This window comes from Sminthopsis crassicaudata, chromosome 3, assembly GCF_048593235.1.
Source record: "Sminthopsis crassicaudata isolate SCR6 chromosome 3, ASM4859323v1, whole genome shotgun sequence".
NCBI lineage: Eukaryota > Metazoa > Chordata > Mammalia > Dasyuromorphia > Dasyuridae > Sminthopsis > Sminthopsis crassicaudata.
This window is the reverse complement of record NC_133619.1, coordinates 651,934,083-651,960,774: the sequence shown is the minus strand read 5'-3', so window position 1 is coordinate 651,960,774 and position 26,692 is coordinate 651,934,083. Positions and strand designations below refer to the sequence as shown.

Here is a 26,692-nt window from a genome sequence, read left to right as displayed (position 1 = left end):
GGAGAGACAGAGAGAACCCCGGAGACAGAGAGGACCCGGGAGAGACAGAGAGGACCCAGAGACAGAGAGGACCCGGGAGAGACAGAGAGAACCCGGAGACAGAGAGGACCCAGAGACAGAGAGAACCCCAGAGACAGAGAGGACCCGGGAGACAGAGAGGACCTGGGAGACAGAGAGAACCCGGAGACAGAGAGAACCCGGAGACAGAGAGGACCTGGGAGACAGAGAGGACCCAGAGACAGAGAGAACCCAGAGACAGAGAGGACCCGGGAGAGACAGAGAGAACCCGGAGACAGAGAGAACCCGGAGACAGAGAGAACCCCAGAGACAGAGAGGACCCGGGAGAGACAGAGAGAACCCCGGAGACAGAGAGGACCCGGGAGAGACAGAGAGGACCCAGAGACAGAGAGAACCCGGAGACAGAGAGGACCCGGGAGAGACAGAGAGGACCCAGAGACAGAGACAGAGAAAGGAAGCAATGAAAATTAAAATTGGGGGGGGAGGGAGGGAGGGAGGAGAGAGGGAAGGAGAGGAGCGAGGGGCGGACGGGGTGGGGGGTGAGACACGGGCGGCCGGAGGAGTTGACCCCCAGCGCAAGGGGCCGCACAGGAAAGGCCGGTTTCGAGGGGGAGGGCTCGGCCCCGGCCCCCGGGTTGCGCCCTGACTCCACAGCCCAGCGCGGGGGGCCGTGAGCGAGGACGCCGCCGCGCCAGAGCTGGGGCCACGGCCGCTTCCCCGGGCAGCCCCCCCCGAAAGTTAGGAACCAGAGCGAGTTCGCTGCCCTGAGCGCCCCCCGGCCCGCGGACCCCCAGAGAGCCACGAGGGGCCGCTCTGCGGGCCGACTTCCTCCCCCGCCCCGCCCCCCGCCCCGCCGGCAGTCCCCCAACTCCGGGACAAGTTTCGCTTTCCCGAGAGGGGAGCGGACTTCCCAAAGAGCGTGGGGGCGGGGGAGGAGCGGCCTCCGGCCGGCGGGACAAAAGCCGAGGCGCAGAGGAGGCTCGCCAGTTGGGAGCTGGCGGAGGCAGGTGTGAGCGCAGGGCCCACGGGGAGCCGCAGCCAGGGCAGGGGCGGGGATGCAGAGCTGGGAAAAGAGAGGGGCGGGGGGCCGGAGTGGCCAGGGCCGGGGTTCGGGGGGCAGGGAGCCGGAGTGGTCGGAAGTCAGAGTGTGGCTAGGGGTGGGGTTCGGGGGGCAGGTTGGGGGGGGAGCAGGGAGCCGGAGTGGCCAGGGCCGGGGTTCGGGGGGCAGGGAGCTGGAGTGGCCGGGGTTCGAGGGGCAGGGAGCCGGGGTTCGGGGGGCAGGGAGCCGGAGTGTCCAGGGCCGGGGTTCGGGGAGCAGAGGGGCGGAGTGGCCAAGGCCGGAGTTCGGGGAGCAGGGGGGCGGAGTGGCCAGAGCCGGGGTTCGGGGGGCAGGGAGCCGGAGTGGTCAGGGCCGGGATTCTGGGGGCAGGGAGCCGGAGTGGTCGGGGTTCGGGGGGCGGGGAGCCGGGGTTTGGGGGACAGGGAGCCGGGGACTGTCCGGGAGTCAGAGTGTGGCCAGGGCTGGGGTTCGGGGGGCAGGGAGCCGGAATGGCCAGGGCCGGGGTTCGAGGGGGCAGGGAGCCGGAGTAGCCGGGGCTGGGGCTTGGGGGGCAGGGAGCCGTGGTTCAGGAGGGTGGGGGATGGAGTGACCAGGGCCGGGGTTTGGGGAGCAGGGAGCAGGGGTTCGGGAGGGAGGGGGCCAGAGTGACGGGGGGGGGAGGGTTTGGGGGGATCAGAGAGCTGGGGTTTGGGAGGGAGGGGGCCGGAGTGACCAGGGCCGGGGCAGGGAGTCAAAGTGTGGCTAGGGCTGGGATTGGGGGGGGGCAGGGAGCCGGGGTTGGGGGGGCAGGGAGCCGGAATCGGAATGGCCGGGGCCGGGAGTCAGAGCGTGGCTAGGGCTGGGGTTTTAGGGGTTCAGGGAGCCGGGATTCGGGAGGGAGGGGGCCGGAGTGACCAGGAGGGTTTGGGAGGGGAGCAGGGAGCCGGGGTTGGGGGGCAGGGAGTCAGAGCGTGGCTAGGGCTGGGGTTCAGGGAGCCGGGATTCGGGAGGGAGGGGGCCGGAGTGACGGGGGGGTTGGAGGGGGCGGGGAGCCGGAGTGGCCGGGGCCAGGGAAAGCACTTGGAGACTGGGATGGGGGCAGATGTCCGGTAGGGTTAGCGTGACTCAACCTAGAACCCGGAGAAGCTGCGAACAGCCCGGGCCGAGCCGGGAGTGAGCGGGGGCTCACGCGGCTTCTCTCCTCAGCCCCGGGTCGCCCCCTCCTTGTCAGAGCCATGCGCTGGTGGGGTAAGTGCGGGGGCGGGGGGCGGGGCCGTCCCCGCCAGGGCTGGGCTCAGCAGGCCGCTCGGCTTCTCCCGCCCAGGTCTGCTCCCCGTCCTGGCCCTGGCCGGAGCCGCCGACGCCGGGGACGACCCCTTCCTGCGCTGCTTCCAGGACCCGGACCGCGAGCAGCTGCTGGCCGTCCTCAGCGGGGGCCTCAACCGGACGGCGCGGCCGCAGCGCGTGGCGGTGGTGGGGGCCGGCGTGGCCGGGCTGCTGGCCGCCAGGGTGCTGGAGGGCGCCGGCCACCAGGTGGGCAGCCCCGCCCCCGGCCCCGCCCCCTTCACTTCGGGAGGGGGAGCCCGGCCCAAGGCATTCCCCCGAACCCGAGGAAAGTCCCGCTCCGACCCCAACGACCTCTGTCCCAAAGCAGCCTCCCCTTCTTCAGCCTGGGGGAGGGGCTGCCCGGTCGCCCTCTCCCCGGCAGGGGCGTGTCCATTCCCTCTCCGACAGGGGGTGTTCCCTGGAGTCCGGCCATCCTCTCCCCGATCTGGGAATGTCCAGTCACCCTCTCCCAGGCGGGGGGGGGGGGGAAACTCCCTGGGGTGTGGTCACCTCCCCCCCCATGCTCTGCCGGGAGGGAAGGCTGGGGCGGAGGAACCCCGCCCTGAACCCAGTGCCCGCGCGCGCCATCCGCTGGTCCGGATCGCGCCCCCCTGACCCCCAGCATCGGGGCCCAGACAGGGCTGGGGGGGGGGGGAGTCGCCCTGACAGCGTCCCCTCCCAGGTGACTCTGCTGGAGGCCAGTGACAGGATCGGGGGCCGGATCCTGACGTACAGGGACGAGCGGACGGGCTGGCTGGGAGAGCTGGGGGCCATGAGGATACCATCCAGTCACAGGTACGGGGCAGCCCGGGCTCCGACCGGCCTCCGGGCCTGGCCGGGCGCCCCTCCCCTGCCCCGCCCAGCCGTCCGGGCGCCCCTCCCCTCCCCCGCCCAGCCGTCCGGGCGCCCCTCCCCCCCCCCCCGGCCGTCCGGGCGCCCCTCCCCTCCCCCGCCCAGCCGTCCGGGCGCCCCTCACTCCCCCACCTCCCTCCCGCGCTGGGCTGGCGCCCGCCCCTCACGGCCGCCGTGCCCCCTCCCGCAGGCTCCTCCTGAAGCTCTGCGCCCTCCTGGGTCTCCCCCTGGCCCCCTTCGTTCAGTACAACATGAACGCCTGGACCGAGGCCAACGGAGTCAAGCTGCGGAACTTCGTGGTGGAGGCCGCGCCGGAGCAGCTGGGCTACCGCCTCCGGGCCTCCGAGCGAGGCCGCTCTCCGGAGGCCATTTACCAGCTGGCCCTGGACAAGGTGCGCCCAGTCTGAGGGAAGCTCGGATCCCCGCCCCACAGCCCCCGGGGCTGCCCCTCATCCCAGGTCGCCCAAATCCCGCTGGCCGCCACATGCTGGGGCAGGGGGCTGGGCAGAAGAGGGTCCCGAGGTGCTCGAGAGCAGGCGGGGCTGGGGGGCTCCGGGGGAGGGGCGCTGGACACTCGGATGGCCCTGAGCAAGCCCCTCTGCTCCGAGGACCTGCGGGGCCCTGGAGCCAATTCTGTCCGGGGCGTTGGGAAGGGGTGGGGGAGGGGGGCTGGCGGCTGGGGTGCCATCCCCGGTTGTTCCTCCCGTAGGCCCGGGATGACCTCAAGCGCCTGGGCTGCGCCGCCACCATGAGGAAATTCGAGAACTACACCCTTCTGGTGAGGGAGGGCCCGGGTGGGCACATCTCCCTCCCTCCTGGGGAGCAAGGACAGCAGGGGAGGGAAGAGGGGCAGAGGGGGTGGATCCTGAGCTCCAGGCTCCTAGGCAACAAGGGGGGGGTGAAAACGCCGGCCACCCCTGCCCTCAACTGTGCCCGAGGGGCACAGAACCCCCACTGAACTGCGGAGACAAGGGGGAAGGCAGGGAGGGGAGGAGGAAGAGGGAAGAAAGTAGGCACAAAAGGCCTCGGAGAGCTGGGGCCCTTCTCCCGGGCGTGCAGGCCTGAGGCCCCGCTCTGCCCCCCAGGACTACCTGCTGGGAGAAGGGAACCTGAGCACGGCGGCCGTGCAGCTCCTGGGAGACGTGCTGGCCGAGGACGGCTTCTTCTCCCTCAGCTTCGCCGAGGCCTTGAGGGCCCACAGCTACCTCAACGACGGGCTCCAGTGCGTACAGGGAAAGGGGGGGCCGGGGGCGGGGGGAGCCGCTCTGGCCCGGGCCCACCGGCCTCCCCGTGTCCCCCAGGTACTGGCGAATCCGCCCCGGCTGGGACCAGCTGCCCCGCGCCCTGCTGCTCTCCCTGAGCGGCCCGGTCCTGCTCCAGGCCCCCGTGGTCCGGGTGTCCCAGAACCGGAAAGGCGCCACCGTCCACTACCGAGACCCCCAGCGGCCCTCGCGCCTGCTGTCCCTGACCGCCGACCGCGTGCTGCTGGCCACCACCAGCACGGCCCTGAGCCGCGTCGACTTCCAGCCGCCCCTGCGTCCCCCGCTTCGCCGCGCGCTGCGGAACATCCACTACGTTCCGGCTACCAAGGTCTTCCTCAGCTTCCGGAGACCTTTCTGGGAGGACGAGGGCATCCGGGGGGGGCACTCGAACACCGACCGCCCAGTCCGTGCCCTCTACTACCCACAGGGCCCCGGGGAAGAGGCCGGCGGCCTCCTTCTCGCATCCTACACGTGGTCGGACGCCACGGCCGCCTTTGCGGGCCTGGGGGAGGAGGAGATCCTGCGCCTGGCGCTGGAGGATGTCGTGGGCCTCCACGGCGAGAAGGTGCGGGAGCTCTGGGACGGCCGAGGGGCCGTGAAGCGCTGGGGGGAGGATCGCTACAGCCAGGGAGGCTTCGTGATGCAGCCCCCGCAGCCCAGAGACCCTGCGCAGGGAACGCCCTGGCACTGGGACTGGACCCAGCCGGAGGGCCGCGTGCATTTTGCGGGGGAATACACGGCCCTCCCCCACGGCTGGGTGGAGACAGCCATCAAGTCAGGGCTGCGGGCAGCCCTGAAGATACACGAGGGGGCCTAGGAACCCCGGGGGAGGCCCCATTGCATCTAGAGGGAGGCCCAGGAGCCTGCCGGACTGTGGAACTGGGAGCCCCTGCTTCCGCTCCAGCCAGGGCCACGCAGTCCGGCCTCCACTTTGGCTGGGACCACGGAGCTGGGAGCCCCTGCTTCAGTTCCAGCCAAGGCCACGCTTCCTGGCCTCCGCTCTGGCCGGGACCACGCAGCCCGGCCTCCGCTCTGGCCGGGACCACGCAGCCCGGCCTCCGCTCTGGCCGGGACCACGCAGCCCGGCCTCCGCTCTGGCCGGGACCACGCAGCCCGGCCTCCGCTCTGGCCGGGACCACGCAGCCCGGCCTCCGCTCTGGCCGGGACCACGCAGCCCGGCCTCCGCTCTGGCCGCGACCACGCAGCCCGGCCTCCGCTCTGGCCGCGACCACGCAGCCCGGCTTCCACTCTGGCCGCGACCAAGGGGCTGGGAGCCCCTGCTTCAATTCTAGCCAAGGCCACGCTTCCCAGCCTCTGCTCTGGCCAGGACCACACGGCTGAGAGCCCCTGCTTCAGCTCCAGCCAAGGCCACGCTTCCCGGCCTCCGCTCTGGCTGGGACCACGCAGCCCGGCCTCCGCTCTGGCCGGAACCACGGGGCTGGGAGTCCATGTCTCCCTCATGCCCCTACTCTGCCAGGTCCTGGGCTCAGCTGCCCATGGGCCTGAGACAGGAGGGACCCAAAGCCAATAAAGCCTTTGTGAAAAATCTCCTGCTCCCGTTCTTTGCGTGCCCCTCCTCCACAACTTTCCTCAGCGTCCCCCCTCGGCCCCGAGCGCCCCCCAACACAGCCAAACAGACAACGGTGTCAAAGTGACCCTGTTTAATGGGCACAAAGGAGGCGCGCTCCCAGGATGGGGGCCGGGAAGCGCCCCCAGCCACACCGGGTCGCCCCAGGGCGGGGCTCTGAGAAGAAGGGGCAGAGCTTTGGTGGTGGACGTGAGGGGGGAGGGGTAAAGTGCGTGTGCTGGTGTGTGAGGGGGAAGGGGATGGGCCCCTCACGGCTCCGGCCCCGAGTCCTCAGGCAGGATCTCCAGACTGCTGTCCGGCTGGGGAGTGGGCGAGGGCCCCCCGGAGACAGAGCACGGGGCCTCGGGGGCCGGCGTGGGTGACAGGGGCAGCGGGGAGCCGGAGGGGGAGGGGCTGCCGGGGTCGGAAGCTGGGGCCCGGCTCAGGCCCAGGATCTCCTGCACGTTGGGGGGCAGCTCCTGCGGGGAGAGGTCAGAGTGAGGGGGAGGGTCCCCACAGGGGCAGCCGGGCAGTTTGGAAGCGAGGTCTCGGGGTGGGGGATGGGGGGACGGGGTCTCACCGGACAGGCCGTCAGCTGCAGATACAAGGTCTGGGCCCGGGTCAGGACGTCCTCCACGCTCAGCTTCATGGTCAGCTCGTTAATGTGCTGTGGGGAGAGCAGAAGGGGCGGCCTCAGGGGGGGGCGGTCGCCTCCAGAGGCTGTGGGGGGAGGGGAAGGCCCGGGAGAACTCACTTTGAGGATCTCGTTGGAGCCAAAGCCAGAGAGCATGAGGGCGTCTCTCTCCATGTCGAGGATGGCGCAGGCCACCAGCAGGTGCAGGTTGGGGCCCGGGAGCCCGGTCCAGAGCACCTGCTCGGGGACAGGGCATGTCAGCGGGGCCCGGCTCCCCCCGTCCTTCCCTCCCCCGCGGCGGCCTCCGCTCACCTCCCACAAACGGAGCACGTCGGGGAACGGGAATTCCCGCTTGAACCATATGAGCAGCCAGCGGAAACAGAAGCAGAGGGAGCCCGAATCCTGTGAGTCTGGATGGGGGAGGGGACGAGGACCCTTGACCTTGGGGTCCGCCTCTCCCCGGAGCGTTTCTCTCAGGGGGTGGCCCACCCAGGCAGCCCCCAGAGCCTCACAGGGAGACCCAGGGCTCCTATGGAGAGTCTCCCAGCTCGGCAGGGCTTTGGGACAAAGCGCGGGGAGAGGAGCGCCCGGGAGGGGTGCCCCGATCACTCAGGGCGGCGGCAGCTCCCGACGCTACGCCGCCCAGAGCACACGGGAATGGCCTGGGAGCAAAGCGGGGGCACTGGGCAGAATGGCGAGCGTGTGGACGCTGGGGGCTGCAGTGCTCCACCCCTCCGGTCTCTCCATCTGGGGAGCCCGGCCGGCCACGCTCCCGCTCAGGACCCCGGGGCCCGAATAAACCGTTACCCAGGAAGTCGCAGAGGGGGGGATCCAGCACCCGCAGCAGCAGCAGGAGCTGCCCGAGCTGGCGCTTCATCGTCTCCTGGCTCTCCTCGAAGTTCCCGTGCTGGAGGCGAGGACGAACGTGTGAAGGCCACGAGGCCTTGACAGAGGCCGGCCCCAGGGTCCCGCCCCCTCGCCCGCCCCCTCACCACGAGTTCCATGAAGCCGCAGAAGCACCAGAAGGCGTCCACCTCGTTCTGCGTGACGTAGAGGATGGGGGAGAGGAGATCGCTCATGCCCTGCACGTAACCTGGGGCGGACGGGAGGTCGGAGGTCAGCCCCACCAGCGCCGTGGCCGAAGTCCGGCGGCCGCCCACCCAGCCCACACATACCCAGATCGAAGTGGTACATGCAGTAGGTGAGGAGGATGTCGTTGAGCAGCCCCAGGCCCGGATTCCCCGGCCCCTCGTAGAACTTGTTGCTGCGGTCAGTGCGGCTCACATCGCGCTCTGTGGGAAAGAAGAGGGTCAGGTTTGGACCCTGGTCCCCCAGCCCCAACCCCAGCCCCACCCCCAGCCCGATCCTGGCCTTGGCCCCCGCCCTCACTGACCGATGAGGCTGCGGTAGCCGTGGAGGAGCGAGTTCCTCCTCTCCTGCTCGGGGCTCACCGACTTCCACTGCAGCTTCATCCGGAAATACTCGTCCCTGAATCCAGAGGAGGAGGAGGGGGAGGGGAAGGGGGTCAGCCGTAGACCCGCAGCAGGACTAGCCCGACCCTTCACCAGCAGCAGCAAGCAGCCTCACCAGGCCCCAAGCAGCTGGGGGACCGGGGGGGGGGGAGGGAAATGGGGGGAAGACCCTCACTCACGTTTTCCTCCGGACGTGGATCTTGTGCTCCTCGGCCGACCCCTCCCAGCTCAGGTAACCCAGGAGAAACTTCCAGGCCTCTCTCCTCAAGGAGGGGCACAGCCCCTGGGGAGACACAGCAGTCACCCCTAGCTCCCCTCCCCCTGCCCCTTCCCCCCCCCAGTTACCCTGCCCCACTCACCCCAGAGAAGATCTGAGCCTTAAGCTCCCCAACGTCTTGAAGGTGCCCGTCTGGGCCCACGTGTCGGGCCCATGTTTCCTCTGTCACGGGCTGACCCCGTGACACCACAGGCCGGGGCCCCAGCTCCACCTGCGCCAACCCACGGGGGGAGAAAGGGGGATTAGCAGCTGGGCCCCCAGTATGCCTCCAAGCCCACGGTCCAGGCCCCGACCTTCACCCTCCGAGCACTCACGCAGGAGATGACCTCGAAGCCGGGCTCCGGCTCCTCATCCTCAGAGACCTCGGGACGACTCGGGGGGGGCCCGTCAGGGGGAGGCTGGAGGGCTCCCCGGAAAAAATTGGTCACCCGTGAGAAACCTCCAAAGGTGGCTGCGTAAGGGTCCTGGAGGAAACGCTGAGGGGAGGACAAAAGCAGAAGGTTTCGGGGTGGCTCCCGCCGACAGGCGCTCCCCAGGGCAGTCCCCCCCACCCCACTCCTCCCCCAGCCCACTCACAGACACCACGTTGGAACTGTCATCATCGAAGAGCTGCAGGTGGTGGAAGGAGTTGGAGAGCGCGGAGGAGTCATGGGGGAAGACGAGGTAGAGGCGGGAGTCCTGGGGGGAGCTGGGAGGCAGAGGGAGAGCACAGAAGATGAGGGGGGGGAGGAGAGGGAGAGGGAGAGCACAGAAGACAGGGGGGAGGGGTGGCGGGGGAGAGCAGAGAGGAGGGGAGGGGTGGCGGGAGGGGGGGGTGAGAGCAGAGAGGAGGAGGGGACATTGAGGGTGGATGAGGGAGGGGCAGCCAGCCACACTGACCTGGCCAGCAGCAGGTAGCGGCTGAGGACGCGCAGCAGGGCCCGCGTGCCCCCTCGGTGGAAGTGCAGGGCCGGCAGGGAGCCGCCCGCCTGGGTCACCAGCACCAGGTAGGCCCAGCCCAGGCCCGGCTTGGAACGCCGGATGGACTTCAGCTCTCCCAGGCTCACCGAGAAGGCCCAGGGCCCCTGGGTGCTGCCGGACGCTGTGGCTGGAGGGGAGCGAGAGGCTGCGGGACTCGGGGCACAGAGGGGTGCCGTCCATGCCCACCGTGCCTCCTCCATAGCTCCGCTTAGCCAGCTTCCGCTGACGGGGCGGCCCTTTCTTCACTGCTCCCCCCCTTCTAGGGCCCCACCCCAGCGGGATCCTGGCCCCAGCCCACATGGGGGTCTGTCCAGCTTCCTTTCCACCCCCCCAGCCCCAGCCACCTGGAGTTTGGGTCTGTGGCCCACATCCCGGCTGTCCCGAGCCCGGGGGACCACGGCCATACCTGAGGCGGCCTCGGTGGGCCGGGGCCGCGAGCGCACGGTGCTGATCACGGCCCAGTCGGGCTCGTAGCCGGGGTCAAAGGTCGGCTCTTCCTCCGAGGGGCAGGGGTCCCCTCCACCGGGCTCCTGGGGTAGAAATGAAACACTAAGCGGGGGCTCCTGGGCCTGCCCCGGCATCTCTGAACGAGGGGGTCTGACCCTTTCTCTCAGGTGGGAAAGGGGGGCCTGCAAGCCGACGCATCAAATGGTAACCAAGCGCCCCTCCTGTGGGCGGATCGGGAGGAGCAGAGGCCGAGCCCCCCGAGGGGAACTGAGCCGGCGCGGGGAAAGGGCCCGGGGTCCTGAACGCCCCGGGGAGGCCCCAAAACAGGGCCTGAAGAGCCAGGAGATGCGCCCTGCCCCGTGGATGTTGGGATGAGAACCCCAAGTTTGCATCCTGAGACAGAAAAAGCCAAGGCTATCCGGGAGCCCTAAACGTGCCGGGGAAGGGGGAGAGCCGCGGGGCCCCGGGCTGGGGCCCCCGAAGCGGACCCTGAAGTAGGTAGGGGCGGGTCTCCAGGAGAACCTTCAAGGCACCGAGAAAGGGGAGGAGCCGAAGGGGGCGGTCCTAACATCCCAGGCAGGAAGAATGCCTGGAGAGGAGAGGCCTAAGCCAATGGGGGGGGGGCGGGGCAACACAGATCCCGGCCCACCTTCCTGGAGAAGACCACGTGGGAGGAGTCGCCAGCCTCTTCCACAGGGGCCCAGTGCAGGATGACGTCATTGTCCTGGAGCGGAGGAAGGGCAAGAAGAACAGACCAAAGGATCCGGGGGTCGCCCCCGTCCCGCCCAGAGCCCACCCCCACGACCGAAGCCACACCCACCTCCCGGGACTCACTTTCTCGAGCAGGCGCAGCACGCCGGCGATGAGGGAGCCCGGGTCCTGGTGCCGCCCCCTGGCGCTCGTGTGCAGGAACACCCCGCCCTTCTCGAACACCACCTACGGGCGGAGGTGGAGCTCAGAACTCGGGGCACAGAAGCTGGGGATGGACGGGACGGAGAGAGGGAGGAGGAAAGGCGAGCACCTGGGGACCAGAGGCCCGCATGCGCACAGCCACGGGCGAGGACGCGGTTCCGCCAGAAAGTAGTACCTGAGCGGAGGCGCATGCGCACAAAAAGACCAGGGAAGTGGGCGCACTTTACCAAGGTTTCGGGCCCGAGAAAAGCGCATGCGCTAAGAGATCGGGAGCCAGGAAAGTAGGGGGAAAGGGTCAGAGAAGGGCAGGATCCAGATTCCGAAAAGAGAAAGGGAAGGGTTAGGCCGAAGGCCGCTTAGGTTCTTCGTCAACACTTACCCGGTAGCCAGCCTCCTCCATAGTTGCAGCTGGGACCGAGGCACTCTCCGAGCTCGCTCCACCTCCGAAGATAAACTCTTACGTCACATCCGGCGAGGCGGACCTCCCCTCGAGCGGCGTAAAATGGTCCGCTTGTTTCCCTCAGCCACCAGATCAAACCAATAGTCGAGGAGGAAGAGGGACAAAGACGCTCTGCGCAGACGCGATGGAGGGCGGTGCCGGGAGGGGGCTGGGCGCTGGCGCGTCACGTGAGCTCCCAGAAAGAAGTAAACAAAGTGGAGTTGCCAAGCTTTTTCTCTCTGCGCGTGCCCCGCCTTTTCCGCCCCGGTTTTTAGGGATGCCGTAGTCGTGCTGTCGTCGTTCTAGGAAGCGAGCTGCGCTGCGCTGTGAGGGCCATGTTAGTTCCGGGCACACCACTTCCATGCAAGGAAGCGGGGGGAGAAAGGGAAACAGCGGTAGTCATCTAGAGGAAGGCAGCGGCCGCGGCGTCGTGGGTCCCCAGAGCTAGGACGTGGTTGTACCCGACCGTGCTCGCGGGCCTAGGGTGGAGCGGTCGTCCTCGGCAAGAATGTCTGTGACGGAAACGCCACGGATATCGGCTAGGGGCGGCTCGTGAAGCCGTGCTGCCGCCATGATACTTGAGGGCAGGTCGGGTGGGAACCTCCTTTGCAGAACGAGGGTAGAATGCGGAGAGTCTTCAGAGAGGCTGGCGCCGGGCGGAAGTGACGCCAAAGCCGCCATGCCTTGTGAGGGCGTCAGGCCCGCCATGCTGGCCGCAGGCACGTGAGCAGCGGCGGCGCGGACTCCTGGGGAGGAACGAAGGCTGGCGGGGAGGGAGGCAGGGAGACGGGAGCCCGGCCGAGGTAAGCGAGCGAAGAGTGCAGCCAGCCTCGCGAGGGGGGATGGGGCCTAGATCCCGCGCTCGCCCCAGAACCTCCCCAGAGCCAAGCCTGTACCCTGTACTAGGATAATAGTGGGGGGGTTGGGGTCTGGCTTATGGGGTTCCCCTCTCCCACGCAAGGGCGGAACTTCCGGCTTAGCCTTTTCTCCTCCCAAAGGCTGCGGTCGAAATTAGCTTTTCTCCGCCCCGGGAGGCGGAACATCCCTTTTGCTTCTTTAGGAGTCGGGGGGAGAATGATTGGCTCTTTCCTCTCCAGACCTGGTTGGGCTGCCCGTGTTACCTCGGGACTCCCTGCTCCGCCTATAAAGGGGCTGGACTTCCTGTTTTCCCACGTGTAGGGCGGAGCTGAACAACTGCTCCATGGCCAAACTGGGGGAGCTTGTGGCAGGTGCGCAGGGGGTCCTCGCTTAAGGGAACCCCGGATGCAGTTGCAGAGTCTCGCTTTTCCCCTCTTCCCGGATCACCTCTCTGCCCCCAAAGTGCCGCCCTCAGGCATGCGATGACAGCGGCCCCACAGCTTCTAGCCTCTTACCGCTTCCCCGTGGCTGCCTCACCCGGGGGCTTGTCGGCGCCTCGCTAGCAACAGGGTAACAACCCGGCCAGGGGCCCCTCTGGGCCTTCGGAGCCTTTTCTGTTAGAGCGGCTTTAACAATCCCCTTGCTTCTTTGTTAAGGTGTGTGTATGTCGAGGGAGGTTCCCAAGTGCCAGACCGGCCCCCACGGGTTCTACCCGGGTCACCTCTTATCTCCCCCCAGGGCGTGGATGGCATCCGGGCGCCCCGAGGAGCTATGGGAAGCCGTGGTGGGGGCAGCCGAGCGGTTTCGGGCACACACGGGTACGGAGCTGGTACTGCTGACAGCTGCACCCCCGCCCCCACCGCGGCCCGGCCCCTGTGCCTACGCCGCCCATGGCCGAGGGGCCTTGGCGGAAGCTGCCCGACGCTGCTTACACGACATAGCTCAGGCTCATCGGGCGGCCGCGGCCAGGCCCCCGGCGCCCCCACCGCCTGCCCCAGAGCCCCGGCCCCCTAGCCCAAGGAGCTCGCCCCATCCCCGGAGACCCGAAGATAAGAAGGATGAGGACAGGGACGACGGCAATGAGGAGGAGGAGGAGACGGAGACGTCGGGGAGCAGGCTGGGCCTGGGAGATAACGGAGGTGAGGGAAATCCCCCCCCCCCCACGAGCTGGCGGCTTGCCTTCAGCCCCAGGGGACGGGCGGGACTCGGATTAGAGGGCTGGGGAGCAGTGGGGAAGGAAGGGGAGCCAGGGCAGCCGGCTCAGGCCTGCTCCTCCCCCAGGCCTGTTCGTTATGGACGAAGACGCTGCCCACGAAGACCTGCCCCCCTTCTGTGAGTCCGACCCGGAGAGCACCGACGACGGCAGCCTGAGCGAGGAGGCGCCCGCCGGGCCCCTGCCCTGCGTCAGCCAGGCCCCCCAGCAGTATGCCAAGTCCCTGCCCGTGTCAGTGCCCGTCTGGGGCTTCAAGGATAAGAGAAACGAGACCAGGTCCTCGGACGAGGAAAACGGGCCGGTGAGCGGGGGCAGGGCCGGCGGGGGAGGGGCCCAGGCTGCCGGCGGAGAGGCGGGGCCTGGGACGTGGAATGGGGATGCTGGCCTTGTGTTTCGTGCATGTGGGGGGGGGGGGATGAGGCTGCTGGCGGTGGGGGAGAGGGGGAAGTGGGGAATGAACTGATGGCTGGGGGGGGGGCGAGGAGAGGAGATGAGGCTGCCGGCCGCGGGTGGGGGTGGGAGTGGCGGTCCTCGGGGACAGGCCGGGCGCCGAGCTGACCAGCTGCCCCTTGCCCGCAGCCCTCTTCCCCGGACTTGGAGCGCATCGCGGCCAGCATGCAGGCGCTGGTCCTGCGCGAGGCCGAAGGCTCCCAGGTGTTCGGAGACCTGCCCCGGCCCCGCCTCAACACCAGCGACTTTCAGAAGCTGAAGCGGAAATACTGAGGGAAGGGGGGGGCTGTCAGCGCCGCCCCTCCCCCCTCTACCCTTCTTTCCTCCCTCTTCCCTACACCTCGACCTTGCGCCGGGCGGGCTCTGCCCTTTGCACCGCCCCCGGCACGCCCAGATCTGGCCAATCCCGGATCCGTTCGCTGCCCCTCCCTCCCGGGCTCCGTTTTTTTCTGGCTCTTCTTCCCGTGTTGGGGAGGGTAATGGAAGCATCCAATCAGCTCCCTGAATTTCCTCAATTCCGCTCCTCGACAGGCCCTGGCCAATCCCAGGCTCCCTACTCGGGGCATTCTTTTAGGAGAGGGTGTGGGGGCATCCAATCAGCTCCTCGCTTGGCCAAGGGGTTTTTCTTGGCCAATCGCAGCCTTAGATCTTTCGGTCCCTCCTCTTCCTTTTGGGAGGATCCAATCCATGCCAGAACTGCCGGCGGCTCCTCTTTGCGGGGGGGGAAAAAAGACCGTACTACGGGGGAGCCCCTACTTAACACTACAGCCTCCCAGTCCTGGTCCCGCCACCTCAGGGATGGCCCAATTGCATATCTGATGACGCTACCCACTCCCCCATTGGCCTGTTCCTGGGAAGGGTTTAGCTGTTCAGCCACCCCCTCGCTCTCGGGGGCTTGCTAAGCCTTCATTCCTACACGTGCCTTAAAGGGCACCGCCCGCCCGTATGAGGGTGGGAACGGGCAGGGGGAACGCCTGCGAATAAAGAGTTTGACGTTAACAGTAGCCTTGATTCTTGGGGAAAGGGCTGATGGGGGAAGGGACAAGGAGTGGGCGCGGCCTCACCAAAGGATGGGGGGCGGGCCGAATTGAAGCGAGCCTCTTCCCGTCCGCTCTGAATGGGCAGGCGGGACTTCCGGCGGTGGTTCCGGAGCGGCTACCACTCTAGGGAAGCGGGAATGGCTACGCCGGAGCCCACTCTGTGGCTGCACAGCCCGCCTGGAGGGCCGCCCCCCATCCCTTTGCCCCCCGCGGGCCGCAGCCTCGTGTTGGGTCGGGGTCCATTGACTCGAGTCACCGACCGGAAGTGCTCCCGCAACCAAGGTGGGAAGGGTGGCGGGAGGGGGGGCGTGGCGCAGGCCACACGTGGGCGGGACCTTATCCTCCCCTCCCCACCACAGTGGACGTGTGCGTGGACCCCGTGTCCGAAGTCGTGATGGTGACGCAGGTAACGGCGTGGGAGGATGGAGGGACGGGTCCCCGGGCATCCCCTGGCAGGGTGGCGGCAGTGGGTGGCGGGTCCTGGCCCTCGTGGCCATCTCCTCATAAATGGGGGCTGCGCTTGATCCTCTGGCCCCCCTCCCAGCAAAACGGGGGCGGGGCCTGACCGTCGGGAGCCCCTCCCATCGGTGGAGGGCGGGCCTGACTCTATGGGGCCCCTTCTGCACCCCAGCTGGGCGTGAACCCCTCCACCGCGGGGAGCACCAGGCTGAGCCCCGGCTGCCGGGCCCCGCTGGCCGTGGGGGAGACGCTGCTGCTGGTGAATGGTCAGCACCCGCTGACCCTGCTCAGGACCTCGGAGCCCCCAGAGCCCAGCCCGCCCCGGGGGGCCCCGTCAGAGCCCCCAGAGCCCAGCCCGCCCCGAGGGTCCCCGTCAGAGCCCCCAGAGCCCAGCTCGCCCCGGGGGGCCCCATCTGAGCCCCGCAAGAAGCGGCCCCGAGGCCCCGAAGGCTGGCAGAAGCTCGGCCCCCTGCTAGTGTTCACGGCCCCAGGAGTCCGGGCCCAAGAGAAGGTGAGCCCTTGCCCCAGGGTCTCGGGGACCCCCGTCCACCCCGGCCGCGTCTGAGCCGAGGTGTCGTGCCCTGCAGGTGGCCGCCTTCGATCTGGACGGGACCCTCATCACCACCCGCTCCGGCAAGGTCTTTCCCAGCAGCCCCGAGGACTGGAGGTAGGACGGCGCAGTCCGGGGGGCCTGGAGGGCTGAGCCTCCCCAGCCACTTCCTCCCTCTTCTTTCCACCAGGATCCTGTTCCCGGGGATCCCAAAGCGGCTTCAGGAACTCGAGGCCGATGGTTACAAGGTACCCGGTGGGCGGCGTGGGGGGCAGCCCAGGGGCCGGGCCGGGGCCCCTGCCCATGACGCCCCACGCCTTCCTCTGCAGCTTGTCATCTTCACCAACCAAATGGGCATCGGGCGAGGGCGGCTCCAGCCTCAGGTGTTCCAGAGCAAGGTGGAGGCCGTCCTGGAGGCCCTGGGGGCCCCTTTCCAGGTGGGTGTCAGGCAGAGGGGCCGGCAGCGGGCCGGGCTTCCACACCATCCCCACACGCCTCTCTTCCCCCAGGTGCTGGTGGCCACGGGCTCGGGCATTTACCGGAAGCCAGCGACCGGGATGTGGGACCACCTGTGTGAACAGGTGCCCGGGGCCGCCTGTGGGGCTGGGGGGTGGGGGGGGCCTAGCACCATCCCAGGGGTCCTGGGCCCTTGCCACCTCCCCCAGCCTCTTCCTCTCTCTCTCAGGCCAACGAGGGGGTCCCCATCTCCCTGGCTGACAGTTTCTACGTGGGAGGTAAGGTCGGGCCCCTGTGGGGAGGGGCACGCCGGGGCTCGAGGCAGGGCACTGAGTCCGCTTCCTTTTCAGACGCTGCCGGACGTCTGGCCAACTGGGCCCCGGGCCGCAAGAAGGACTTCTCTTGTGGGGACCGGCTGGTAAGGCTTGCTGCCCCGCGGGCCCTGCCCCCGACTCCCGGGGAGGGCCCCTCGTGCTGACCCCCCTGTCCCCCTCAGTTTGCTCTGAACCTGGGCCTGCGGTTCTTGACTCCGGAAGAGTTTTTCTTGAACTGGACCCCGTCGCGCTTTACACTCCCAGACTTTGACCCGGTGAGGTTTGGGGGGGCTCTGGGTGGGAGATGGCCCGCCTCCTGGGGGCCCGGCCTCATCCCGGCCCCTGATTTCCCGCAGAGAAGTCTGAGCCCCACGGGGCCGCTGTGCCAGCCCCCTGCTGGGCCTCTCGTGGGCCCCGGCCCCGAGATCGTCGTCGCCGTCGGTTTCCCCGCGGGTGAGGCGGCCTTTGACTCCTGTCCTCCCTGTCCCCCTTCCCCTGATGCGCGCCCTCCTGACCTCTCTGCCCATCCGCTCCCACAGCCGGGAAGTCCACTTTTCTCCAGGAACACCTGGTGGCGGCAGGCTACGTCTACGCAAACCGAGTACGTGGGGGGCCGGGCGGGCGCCAGCCGCTGAGTGGGCGCGGACCCCGGCTCAGGCCCTCTCCCCGCCTCTCTAGGACACCCTGGGCTCTTGGCAGAAATGCGTGGCCGTGTGCAGTGAGGCCCTGAAGGCCGGAGGCCGCGCCGTGGTGGACAACACCAACCCCGACCCTGCTAGCCGGGCCAGGTACCGAGGGGGGGGGGAGGAGTTGGGGGGAGAAGTGATTGCAGGGAGCCCTCACTCTGCCCTCCCCCCACCGCCCCGGCAGGTATATCTCGTGTGCCAAGGAGGCCGGGGTCCCCTGCAGATGCTTCCACTTCACGGCTTCGCTGGACCTGGCCCGACACAACAACCGGGTGAGGAGGGGTGGGGAGGGGGGGGGACCCCGGCCTCTCTGCCGACCTGATCTTGTGACCTTGCGACTTCTCCCCCCAGTTCCGAGAGATGACGGGGTCCCCGCACCCGCCAGTGTCTGACATGGTCATGTTCAGCTACAGGTAAGCCGGGGGCCGGGGGGCCTGGGGGGGGAGGAGTCTCGGACCCCCCTCAGCCCCCCTGACCCCGAACCTTCCCTGCAGGAAGCAGTTCGTGGCGCCCTCCCTAGCCGAGGGCTTCTCGCAGATTCTGGAGATCCCCTTCCGCCCGCGCTTCTCCAACCCCCGGCACGAGGCCCTGTACCGCCAGTTCTCCGAGGGCTGAGCCCCGCCCCCACCCCTGCCCCCTCCCCAATAAAAGCTATTTTCACGGCACTCCAGGGCCTCCTGAGAGAGAGCAGGCCGACACGGGGTCAGTGCGCCCAGCCAGAGGCCGGGAGGGGGGAAGCTTTATTGGGCTGGGGGGCGGTGTCAGATGAGGTCCATCAGGATGTCCTCCTCCATGACGCTGGGGGGCTGCAGGCCGGGTTGAGGCACCGGACCCCTGGGGCCGCCACTCAGGAGCATCTGACCTGAACAAAGGAGGGGGGCGCTCAGCCTCCAGCTGCTCCGGCCGGCTTCTCCCGCCCCCCGACCCGACTCCCAGCAAGCTCGGCTTCCCACCTGGCAGAGGGGCCCGTGGGGGCAGCTGTCCGGGCCAAGGCTGAGCAGGGGGCGCATGCAACAAGGGAGGGCCCAAGGGGGGCTGGCCCAAGCCCTGGTGTGGGGGCGGCAGCAGGGTCGGAGCTCCCGGAGGCTGCAGGTGGTGGAGGGAGGCCTGCGGCGGCCCCCCGGCCTGGGGCTGGAGGAGACAGAGGAGGCCCTGAGTGCTTCCCGGGACCACTGCCCTGGGCTCAGGGCCTCCCCCTGCCCCACTGGGCCCCCCCTTCCCCTCTAGTGCCCCTCAGTGGTGGCGGGGGAGGAGACGGGAGGCCCTGAGAAATTCCCCGGACCACTGCCCTGGGCCCAGACCTCCCCATCCCCCCGTTCCCCTCTAGTGCCCCCTCACTGGTGGCGGGGGCGGCGGGTTCAGCAGGAGGCTCCGCAGCTGGGGGTTGGCACCGGGGTTCTGGGGCCGCAGGAGAGACCCGGGAGGGGGGGCCCCGGGAGGGGGTGCTCCGGGTGGGGGCCCCCCTGGGGGGGGCTGGGCAGGGCCTGGGGGCGGCTGAGGCTGTCCACCTGTCCCGGTCACCCCGACTCCTACCCCGCCGGGGGGTTGCGGCTGTGGCTGGCGGAGCTGGAGCTGCGAGGGAATGGGAGAAAGATGAGGGGGGGCAACGGAGCCCCATTCCACGCTGGAAAGGTGGGTCTAGGGGCCACCCCCACCCTGCCCTCAGCCTCACCAGGCTTTGGGGGGGCCGCTGCTGCTCCTCCAGAAGGGGGCCCAGTCCGGGGGGGGCTTGGGGTCCCCCCATCTGTGGGGAGAGAAGAAGCATCAGCGCCTGGCCTCCCGCCACCCCCCCCACAGGCGGAGCCCCCCGCGCTCACCCCTCGCGGCTGCGGCGGCTGCTGCTGCTGCAACTGCTCCAGCTTCTGCTGCTGCACCTGCTTGTGGTTGGTGATGACCTGGCGGATGCCGTTGACGAAGCCGCTCTGGTCGTTGGGGATGAGCCCCATGAAGATCTTCTTCTTGGACGAGTACAGGAGCATGAGGACGCGCACCTCGCAGGGCGCCGTGTGGTGGAAGTGGACGCAGCCCGCCTGGGGGAGGGGCGGGGAGCTCAGTGGCCCTGCCCGCTGTACCCCGGAGGGCATCACGGGCACCCACCACATCCCGGCCCCCCCGCCGCGGCCGGCCTACTCACAAAGCCGTTGCCCATGATCCGGTAAAGGCCTTTGAGAGACTCCAGGTCCTTGTTGGTGAAGTGGAACTGCACCATCCTCGAGTTCCTGAAGAGGGGGCCCAGCGTGGTCTGTGGAGAAAGGACAAGGACAGGCGCCGGGGCTGGCAAGGCCCTGGGGGAGGGATGAAGGGGGGGGCGAAGGGGGGCAGGCCCATGTCTCACCAGCAACTGCTGCGGGATCAGCTGCATGATCAGCTTCTGGGGCCACTGCTCCGTCTTCCTGCAGAGAAGGGCAGATGGAGAGCCTTGGCGCCCCCGGCTGGGAGCCGGCGCTGCCGCGCTCCAAGCAAGGCTCTCTAAAGAAACAAAAACGCAAGGCTTGGCAGAGGCGCCCGCCCCACTCACAGGTTCTCTCCCTGGTTAACGTAGACCTGGCACGGCAGGGACCGAGTCAGCTTCGTGTTGGCGTCCACGGAGGCCGGCTTGGGCTTCTGGAGGGGGAGGGAGCGTCACCAGGGCCCTCCCTTGCCCGCCACGCCCCCACCTCTTCCCTGCCCTAGGCCCCTACCTCCTGCCACTCGAGCACGCCACTCCACGCCAGAACCTTGTTGGTCACGGACTGCTGCCCCGCCCCCAGCGGAGGGCCCCCCAGCTGCGCCGGGTTGGGGCCGCTCACTCCGGTCGCGGCCACGCCGCCGGCCTGTCCACAGGAGAGAGAGAGAGACTGAGAAGCAGGAGGGGCGGCCCCCGCGGGGAGGAGTCGAGGAGGGGGTCCCTGAGCCAACAGGAGGCCGCACCCGGTGCTGCTGGGGAGCGGGGTCGCGCTCACCATGGAGGGCCCTCCGGGCTGGGCAGGAGGGGCCAACCCAGGCCCGGGAGCGACCGCTGCGCCCAGGCTGGACTGCGAGGCCGGAGGCAGCTTGGGAGCCCCGGGGGGCCCGGGAGGCAGCGCGGCAGCCGGGGCCTGGCTGAACGGGGGCCCCACTCCCGGGGCTGCCGCCTGCAGAGGGTTGATGGGCGAGACTGTCGGGAGAGAAGACAAGCTGCAGAGCCTGGGGCCGAGGGTCCCCCGGCCCCCTCCCCTGCCCATAGAGCCCCCCCACAAACACTCACAGCGGGGGCCCAGCCCTGCCTTCTGGTTCTTAGCGGCCTCCACGGCGTTCTGAGCAGCCACCTGGGCAGCACTGAGGTTACCGGGCACCTGGAAGGGGTTCAAACAGCCCTGGGGGCCACTGCCAGCCCCAGGCTCCCCCTTTCTCCAGACCCCCCGATCCCAAAGCAAGGGTGGGTGGGATGAGAAGCCGTACCTGGTAGGGCTGGGAAACGGGCGGCAGTGGCTGGGGGGGTGCTGCAGAGAGGGAGGCCCCGGGGGGCGGCGCTGGAGGCAGCGGGGCGGGCTGCTTGGGCTGGAGCGGGCCTGGGCCCGAGCCTCCACCGACTGGGGGGGCCCAGCAGGCCGGGGGAGGAAAGAGAGAGACAAAAGCCGGAAGGGCAAGATGCGAGTCAGGGGCGTGGGTCCTGGGACGCTACGGGCCGGCCCGAACTCCCCCCTCCCCCAAGCTGAGCCACAGCCAAGCCCAGCTCTGCTCCCAAGCCCCCGCCACTCATCCTGCGCCCCTGGTCACACGGCGGGGCGCTGCGGGCCAGCCCAGGCAAAGAACCCCCTTCTCCCCGGGCCTCGGGGCTCACCGGGCAGCACGAGGCCGCGCACCAGCACCATGTGCCTCGGGTCCTGGCTCACGTCTGCCGGCTGCGTCTCCAGCATCGCGGGGGGCGCGGCCTTCTCGAACAAGAGCCGCAGGGCTGGGAGCTTCCGGGGGGACACGATGGAGAAGTGGATGCCGCGCTGCGGGGCAGAGGAAGCCTTCAGGAGGAGGCTGCGGGCGGCGGGCCGCCCCTCCCCCAGCGGGACCCGAGGCTGACCTCCCCGATCTTCTGCACGAGGCTCTCCGTGGTGTAGCCCGAGTACGTGGTGCTCTCCACGGCCGGCAGCAGGTACGGGGGCGAGTTGCAGATGAGGAGGCAGACGCGGTGGGTCTGGCCGCTAAGGGGGGGAGCAGTTCAGGGCAAAGCCGGGGAGCCAGGCCCCCCCCCACGCCCAGCCAGCCCGACTCACATCTGCTCCCGCATCTTCTTGAAGTCGTCAAAGAGCTGCAGGGCCGTGCTCAGGCCCTCGGCAATGAGGCTGCAGCTCTCGCCGCCCCCTCCCATGAACCTGCCGGAAAGAGGAGCCAGAATGGCCGCCCGGCCCCCCGCCGCCCTCCCACCCAGGCCCCGGCCCGCCACTCACTGGATGCCGTCCAGCCACGTGACAAACTCGTAGGCGCTGCTGGTGGGCGCGTGGCACTGCACGTAGGACTCGGGGGCGCAATCCACAGTGTTAAACACGACCAGGCTGTACTGGGTGCCCCCGTACTGTGGACAGACACGGAGGCAGCGGGTGCCATGCTCGCCTCACCCAGGCGGGCTGCCCAAGCCCTGCTCCCTCCCCCCCAGGCGCCCTGCTCTGCTCCCTCCCCCCAGTGCTCTCTCTCCCCCCCCCAGGTGCCCTGCTCCCTCCCCCCCCAGTGCTCTCTCCCCTCCCCCCCCTGCTCCCTCCTCCTCCCCAGGCACCCTGCTCCCTCCCCCCCAGTGCGCTCTCTTCCCCCCCCAGGTGCCCTGCTCCCTCCCCCCCAGTGCTCTCTCTCCCCCTCCCCAGGCGCCCTGCTCCCTCCCCCCCCAGGCGCCTGCTCTGCTCCCTCCCCCCCAGTGCTCTCTCTCCCCCCCCAGGTGCCCTGCTCCCTCCCCCTCCCCAGGCGCCCTGCTCCCTCCCCCTCCCCAGGCACCCTGCTCCCTCCCCCCCCTGCTCCCTCCCCCCCAGGCGCCCTGCTCTGCTCCCTCCCCCCCCCCCACCCTGCTCCCTCCCCCCAGTGCTCTCCCCCCCCCAGGCGCCCTGCTCTGCTCCCCCCCCTGCTCCCTCCCCCTCCCCAGGCACCCTGCTCCCTCCCCCCCCCAGACGCCCTGCTCCCTCCCCCCCAGTGCTCTCCCCCCTCGCCCCCCCACCCTGCTCCCTCCCCCCAGTGCTCTCCCCCCCCCAGGCGCCCTGCTCTGCTCCCTCCCCCCCCCCCCGCTCTCTCCCCCCCCCCCGCCCTGCTCCCTCCCCAGGCACCCTGCTCCCTCCCCCCCCCCCAGGCGCCCTGCTCCCTCCCCCCCAGTGCTCTCCCCCCTCGCCCCCCCACCCTCCTCCCTCCCCCCAGTGCTCTCCCCCCCCAGGCGCCCTGCTCTGCTCCCTCCCCCCCAGTGCTCTCCCCCCCCCCCAGGCGCCCTGCTCTGCTCCCTCCCCCCCCCACCCTGCTCCCTCCCCCCAGTGCTCTCCCCCCCCCACCCCCACCCCCCCCCCTCCTTCCCCCCCCAGGCGCCCTGCTCTGCTCCCTCCCCCCCAGTGCTCTCTCCCCCCCCCAGGCGCCCTTCTCTGCTCCCTCCCCCCCAGTGCTCCCTCCCCCCCAGGCGCCCTGCTCTGCTCCCTCCCCCCCAGTGCTCTCTCTCTCTCCCCCCCCCAGGTGCCCTGCTCCCTCCCCCCAGTGCTCTCTCCCCCCCAGTGCTCTCTCCCCCCCCCAGGCGCCCTGCTCCCCCCCCCCCCGTGTTCTCTTCCCCCCCCCTGCTCTCCCCTCCCCTCCCCCCCCAGGGACACCAAGCCCCGCCCCACGCCCACCTTGGCCCCACCAAGAAAAGGGGGATGGAGGAGGGGGAGGGGGGGGTGAGGTCTCGTCCTCTCCGGCCTCCAATCCCAACCAACCCTTCCCGGGCTCCACCCCGAGGTCGGCCTCCCCTCCCCTCCCCCTCAGGGTCCCTTTCTCACGTCTCCTCCAAAGTCGGTCTCCGCTGGGGGGCCCCCATTGAAGTACCTGGGGAGCAAGAAAAGAAATCAGCGGAGCCGGGGCTGCAGGGGGGGGCTCACGGTCAAGGGTCAGGGGTGCCCGGCTCGCGGGGAGGAGGGGGCCAGGTGGCCGGGCGGGGCCGCGCACGCACGCGCGCACGCACTCGATGGCAGGCAGCAAGTAGTGCTTCCGCAGCCCCTCGAAGTAGGGTCCCAGGTTGGCCGTGCCCTCGATGACGAAGACCACGTCGGCCACGAGGCCCCCGGCGCGGGCCGGGCCCTCGGCCCCGGGCACCATCCCGAGCCCCGCTCGGCTGCCTCCGCTCCCGCCGCCTCGCTCCCCGCCTCCGGTAGCCGCGGCCGCCCTCAGCGCTCCCTCGACGAGGCGGCGCCGCTCATGGCGCGTCGCTGATGACGCAGGCGTGGCGGCCATGTTGGTGCGGGGCGGGCTAAGCGGAGGCTGGGCCCAGGGAGCCAATGGCTGGGAGGTACGGCCGCCCACGCAGGCGGTTGCTGGGTGACAGCATAACTCTCCGGTCGCCATGTTTGAGCGGGGCGGGTGCCCGCCGAAGAAGACCGTCCCGGCGGCGGTCGCTCAGCAATGCCTTGTCTCGCGATGCTTCCAAAACTAGCGAATCTCTCTCTCCCCGGAAGACGGTCGGTCGCTAGGCTACGCCTCTTCCCTCGGCCCCCCCCCACGGGGGCGGGCGGGGAAACGTTCTCCGGCGCGAGCACGACTTGGCGGTTGCTAAGCAACAGCCCGTCTCAGGTTCTCCTGGCCGAGAAGAGTTGCTAGGCAACCCCATCCTCCGAACCTCCCGGGGCTGAAGGCAGCGGCTTGGAAATTTCCTCCTCGACCGAGCACCAGGGGGCTCCCTCCTCCGCGGGAGAGCGCATAGGCTCGCCCCCCTCCATCCAGGCCGCCCCCTTCTCCCCGTGGGCCGAGAATGGCGGTGTCAGCCCGCAGCCCTTGACCCCACCCAGATGGAGAGAAAATGATGACAATGGGGGCGAGGAAGGTCTGGGGTGAAGGATTTTGCCGGCGGGGGTGCCCGGCAGGATGATAGCCCCCTCACTATAGGTGGTTTGTCCTCGGTTCTCCAAGGCGGCCATGACATTTGGGGGGGGAGGCTATTCGAGGTCCCCTGCCTCCCTTCCCCCTCTGAAATCATGTGACTCAATGGCCGAGTCCACCTCTCACTCTGCCTTTCTTTACGTGACTTAGCCTTGCACTATCACCGGCACCTCCAGTCCCTTGACCCTGCTAGGCCATCTCCCTTGCTCTAGCCACTCCCATTTTCTCCCCAGCGTGACGAGCCAGTTCACGTCTACACTGTCGACTCGATTGCTTCACTTTTTATATCACCAATTATACCCAAACAAGCTTGGGCCTTGGCTCTCCCATCCGGGGGATTCTTTGCCTGCTCCAGGAAGGCCACTCACCTAGAGCTTCCTGCTTTCTCACCTCCCCTCTCCCGCAGGAGCCTTCTTCCACTCTCTCTCCCCCCACCAGAGTCTCAAGTGATGATGGGGCCTTCTCCACAGCACAACTAAGCTCATTCCAAACCATTTCCTCCAACATATTTATATTTATATTTATTTTTATATATTATATTTATAAATATTCTATTTATATTTATATTTTCTATTTGCCATGTCTCTCCTCTCCTGAAAAAAACCCATCACTTGTTTCATCCCTGCTAATTCTCGTCCAGCATTTCTTCTGCACTTTGGAGCTAAACTTGACAAGGCTGTTCATAACTGGGTGCCTCCACTTCCTCTCCTCTCTTCTTAATCCCTTGTGGCTAGACTTATTCCACTGAACTGCTCCATTCAAAGGGATCTCTTAGCTACCAAATCCAACTGCCTTTCTCCCCTCCCCCATTCTCTTTTTTTTTTTTTTTTTTTTGGGTGAGGCTGGGGTTAAGTGACTTGCCCAGGGTCACACAGCTAGGAAGTGTTAAGCGTCTGAGATTAGATTTGAACTCGGGTCCTCCTGAATTCAGGGCTGATGCTCTATCCACTGCGCCACCTAACTGCCCCTCTCTTTAACTACTGCAGCTTTTGACACTGGGTCCACTGCCTTGCTACTCGATCTTCTCTCTAGGTTTTCAGGACTCTGCCCCCTTTTGGTTTCCCCCCTTTCCTTTTGACCCCTCCTTCTCTGTCCCTTTTGTTGGCTCCTCTTCCTGATCACACCCTCTATCCATAGGTGTTCCTTGGGGTCCTCTCCTGTGTCCTCTATTCCTTTTCCTCTATATTACTGCCCTTGATGATTGTCATCAGTTCCCATGTTCAGGCTGATGATTCTCAAATCTGACTTTTCTACCCCAATATCTCCACTGACCTCTAATCTCACCTCTCCAGTTGTGCTTCAGAGATATAGAACTGGGAGATGCGGTAGATATTTTAAATTCAATATGTCCAAAGTTCCCTTTAAGTCCTGCCCCCTCCTACCCAGCTTGTGGTGAAATTAGGGCAGCCCAGTGTGAGCCACTCATTCCATCCAGTGACTCAGTTCTGGACCTAGCTCGATTTTTAATTTAATTATAAAGCTAGTTCATTGTCTGCCTTGTGAGAAAACGTGATTCAGTAGCTGGAATTGGGAGAAAAGCTTCTTGTATTGTTTCAACCTAGCTCTTTGTGGCCTAAAAACTGGATTACCGCTCCCTGTCTCTTTGAGACGCTAAACCAAGGACCTAGATTATGCTGACCAGAAACCCAGTGATCCAAAGATCTTCCCCTGTCCCAGCTCCCATCACTCTGCCTCTCCCAGCTCCCATCACTGCCCCTGCCCCAGCTCCAGCTCCCATCGCTGCCCCTGCCCCAGACCCTGCCCTATCTCCCATCACTCTGCCTCTCCCAGCTCCCCTTCACCTCACCCTTTCTCTAGGGCAGTAGCTGCTGAGGGGTCAGAGCCACCCCCAGTGTTTCTCTTGCCAATCTGTTTTCCATTCGGCTGGTGACATCCTGTTGTCTCTAATAGCCAGCCCCTGCCGCCCACCCCCCTTTGCCGGCTTCTTACCCTTCACTGCCCAACACACCCTCTTCAATAAAGAGCCCCAGCCTCCTGGTTGTTCCGTCCCCGGCCCAGCATCCTCTCCGCCTGGCCCCGTTCCTCCTGAGCTCCCTGGCTCCCAACTAACATCTCTCCTCCTGGACACCCGCCCCAGCTCCTGTGAAGTTCGGGGCCTTTCCTCTGTGATCGGCTTCCCATTTAGCCAGGATGTGGTTTGCTTTGTACATTTATTTGTATTGTCCCCCCCCAACCCCCTTAGATCTTAAACTCCTTGAGAGTAAAATTGTCTTTTGCCTTTTATTGTATTCCCAGCACTCAGCGCTGTACCTGCCACATAGAAGGTGCTTATTTAGTTAAATAGTTTAAGGGGGAAACTTTGGAGTATTTCTAGGCGTTGGAGAAGAAATCAGTAGATAGAGACTGAACATTAGAGAAGGGTTGGTAGTGAAGGCAATCTGCTGGGGGAAATGTGT

The 26,692-nt window shown here is 67.8% G+C and overlaps 5 protein-coding genes across 16 annotated transcripts; 3 read left to right on the top strand and 2 right to left on the bottom strand.

Annotated features, from left to right (window-relative positions):
• The first annotated feature begins 955 nt into the window (after window positions 1-955).
• IL4I1 (interleukin 4 induced 1) lies at window positions 956-6,043 on the top strand. Of its 3 annotated transcripts, none has more exons than XM_074308262.1 (8): window positions 956-1,025; window positions 2,264-2,305; window positions 2,382-2,590; window positions 3,066-3,178; window positions 3,426-3,627; window positions 3,945-4,013; window positions 4,321-4,457; window positions 4,537-6,043. In XM_074308262.1, the coding sequence occupies exons 2-8, from the start codon at window positions 2,293-2,295 to the stop codon at window positions 5,312-5,314; spliced, it is 1,521 nt and encodes a 506-aa protein (XP_074164363.1). In that variant the 5' UTR covers window positions 956-1,025; window positions 2,264-2,292; the 3' UTR covers window positions 5,315-6,043. The 3 variants fall into 3 exon arrangements, 2 of the variants coding, with proteins under 2 accessions (XP_074164363.1, XP_074164364.1); XR_012488844.1 differs by lacking the exon at window positions 956-1,025 and having other exon boundaries at window positions 2,110-2,305; window positions 4,537-5,546; window positions 5,905-6,043; XM_074308263.1 differs by lacking the exon at window positions 956-1,025 and having other exon boundaries at window positions 2,110-2,305; window positions 4,537-4,825; window positions 4,925-6,043.
• Window positions 6,044-6,143: 100 nt separating this feature from the next.
• On the bottom strand, window positions 6,144-11,450 carry TBC1D17 (TBC1 domain family member 17). Its single transcript, XM_074308259.1, has 17 exons — window positions 11,146-11,450; window positions 10,689-10,790; window positions 10,504-10,578; window positions 9,814-9,937; window positions 9,327-9,534; window positions 9,024-9,135; window positions 8,762-8,923; window positions 8,530-8,658; window positions 8,350-8,453; window positions 8,092-8,186; window positions 7,874-7,990; window positions 7,691-7,791; window positions 7,506-7,605; window positions 7,011-7,108; window positions 6,819-6,935; window positions 6,645-6,731; window positions 6,144-6,543 (listed from the first exon to the last, which is right to left on the bottom strand). The coding sequence occupies exons 1-17, from the start codon at window positions 11,164-11,166 to the stop codon at window positions 6,334-6,336; spliced, it is 1,962 nt and encodes a 653-aa protein (XP_074164360.1). The 5' UTR covers window positions 11,167-11,450; the 3' UTR covers window positions 6,144-6,333.
• On the top strand, window positions 11,394-14,725 carry AKT1S1 (AKT1 substrate 1). Of its 8 annotated transcripts, none has more exons than XM_074308265.1 (4): window positions 11,394-11,542; window positions 12,802-13,202; window positions 13,345-13,577; window positions 13,856-14,725. In XM_074308265.1, coding segments are annotated over exons 1-4 (780 nt in total). In that variant the 5' UTR covers window positions 11,394-11,540; the 3' UTR covers window positions 14,000-14,725. The 8 variants fall into 8 exon arrangements, with proteins under 8 accessions (XP_074164366.1, XP_074164371.1, XP_074164373.1 ...); XM_074308270.1 differs by having other exon boundaries at window positions 11,404-11,542; window positions 12,720-13,202; XM_074308272.1 differs by having other exon boundaries at window positions 11,419-11,531.
• Window positions 14,726-14,764: 39 nt separating this feature from the next.
• Window positions 14,765-17,896, top strand: PNKP (polynucleotide kinase 3'-phosphatase). 2 transcript variants are annotated; one of them, XM_074308260.1, is made up of 16 exons: window positions 14,765-15,048; window positions 15,126-15,172; window positions 15,398-15,736; window positions 15,813-15,892; window positions 15,966-16,023; window positions 16,105-16,212; window positions 16,285-16,356; window positions 16,461-16,509; window positions 16,582-16,649; window positions 16,728-16,820; window positions 16,902-16,998; window positions 17,085-17,146; window positions 17,224-17,333; window positions 17,416-17,503; window positions 17,583-17,644; window positions 17,726-17,896. In XM_074308260.1, exons 1-16 carry the CDS (start codon window positions 14,844-14,846, stop codon window positions 17,844-17,846), a joined length of 1,659 nt encoding a protein of 552 aa, XP_074164361.1. In that variant the 5' UTR covers window positions 14,765-14,843; the 3' UTR covers window positions 17,847-17,896. The 2 variants fall into 2 exon arrangements, with proteins under 2 accessions (XP_074164361.1, XP_074164362.1); XM_074308261.1 differs by having other exon boundaries at window positions 17,378-17,503.
• Window positions 17,897-17,934: 38 nt separating this feature from the next.
• On the bottom strand, window positions 17,935-23,635 carry MED25 (mediator complex subunit 25). 2 transcript variants are annotated; one of them, XM_074308256.1, is made up of 18 exons: window positions 23,365-23,632; window positions 23,183-23,228; window positions 21,635-21,759; window positions 21,461-21,559; window positions 21,268-21,388; window positions 21,034-21,190; window positions 20,652-20,782; window positions 20,458-20,545; window positions 20,174-20,367; window positions 19,913-20,044; window positions 19,750-19,835; window positions 19,567-19,624; window positions 19,366-19,473; window positions 19,049-19,261; window positions 18,904-18,975; window positions 18,570-18,803; window positions 18,185-18,362; window positions 17,935-18,093 (listed from the first exon to the last, which is right to left on the bottom strand). In XM_074308256.1, the coding sequence occupies exons 1-18, from the start codon at window positions 23,496-23,498 to the stop codon at window positions 17,993-17,995; spliced, it is 2,277 nt and encodes a 758-aa protein (XP_074164357.1). In that variant the 5' UTR covers window positions 23,499-23,632; the 3' UTR covers window positions 17,935-17,992. The 2 variants fall into 2 exon arrangements, with proteins under 2 accessions (XP_074164357.1, XP_074164358.1); XM_074308257.1 differs by lacking the exon at window positions 18,904-18,975 and having other exon boundaries at window positions 23,365-23,635.
• Window positions 23,636-26,692: the final 3,057 nt, after the last annotated feature.

Coding starts and splice junctions, on each gene's coding strand:
- IL4I1 (XM_074308262.1), top strand. Junction 2,591..3,065: donor TGGAGGGCGCCGGCCACCAG/GTGGGCAGCCCC, acceptor GTCCCCTCCCAG/GTGACTCTGCTGGAGGCCAG. Junction 4,014..4,320: donor TCGAGAACTACACCCTTCTG/GTGAGGGAGGGC, acceptor TCTGCCCCCCAG/GACTACCTGCTGGGAGAAGG.
- TBC1D17 (XM_074308259.1), bottom strand. CDS start 11,166: ATGGAGGAGGCTGGCTACCGG. Junction 8,187..8,349: donor ATCCACGTCCGGAGGAAAAC/GTGAGTGAGGGT, acceptor CTCTGGATTCAG/GGACGAGTATTTCCGGATGA. Junction 7,991..8,091: donor CGGCTACCGCAGCCTCATCG/GTCAGTGAGGGC, acceptor TCTTTCCCACAG/AGCGCGATGTGAGCCGCACT.
- AKT1S1 (XM_074308270.1), top strand. CDS start 12,728: ATGTCGAGGGAGGTTCCCAAGTGCCAGACCGGCCCCCACGGGTTCTAC. Junction 13,203..13,344: donor GGGCCTGGGAGATAACGGAG/GTGAGGGAAATC, acceptor CTCCTCCCCCAG/GCCTGTTCGTTATGGACGAA. Junction 13,578..13,855: donor CGGACGAGGAAAACGGGCCG/GTGAGCGGGGGC, acceptor CCTTGCCCGCAG/CCCTCTTCCCCGGACTTGGA.
- PNKP (XM_074308260.1), top strand. CDS start 14,844: ATGGGCAGGCGGGACTTCCGGCGGTGGTTCCGGAGCGGCTACCACTCT. Junction 15,173..15,397: donor AAGTCGTGATGGTGACGCAG/GTAACGGCGTGG, acceptor TCTGCACCCCAG/CTGGGCGTGAACCCCTCCAC. Junction 16,357..16,460: donor GGGACCACCTGTGTGAACAG/GTGCCCGGGGCC, acceptor TCTCTCTCTCAG/GCCAACGAGGGGGTCCCCAT.
- MED25 (XM_074308257.1), bottom strand. CDS start 23,633: ATGGCCGCCACGCCTGCGTCATCAGCGACGCGCCATGAGCGGCGCCGC. Junction 23,229..23,364: donor TACTTGCTGCCTGCCATCGA/GTGCGTGCGCGC, acceptor CTTGCTCCCCAG/GTACTTCAATGGGGGCCCCC. Junction 19,474..19,566: donor TGATCCCGCAGCAGTTGCTG/GTGAGACATGGG, acceptor CTTTCTCCACAG/ACCACGCTGGGCCCCCTCTT.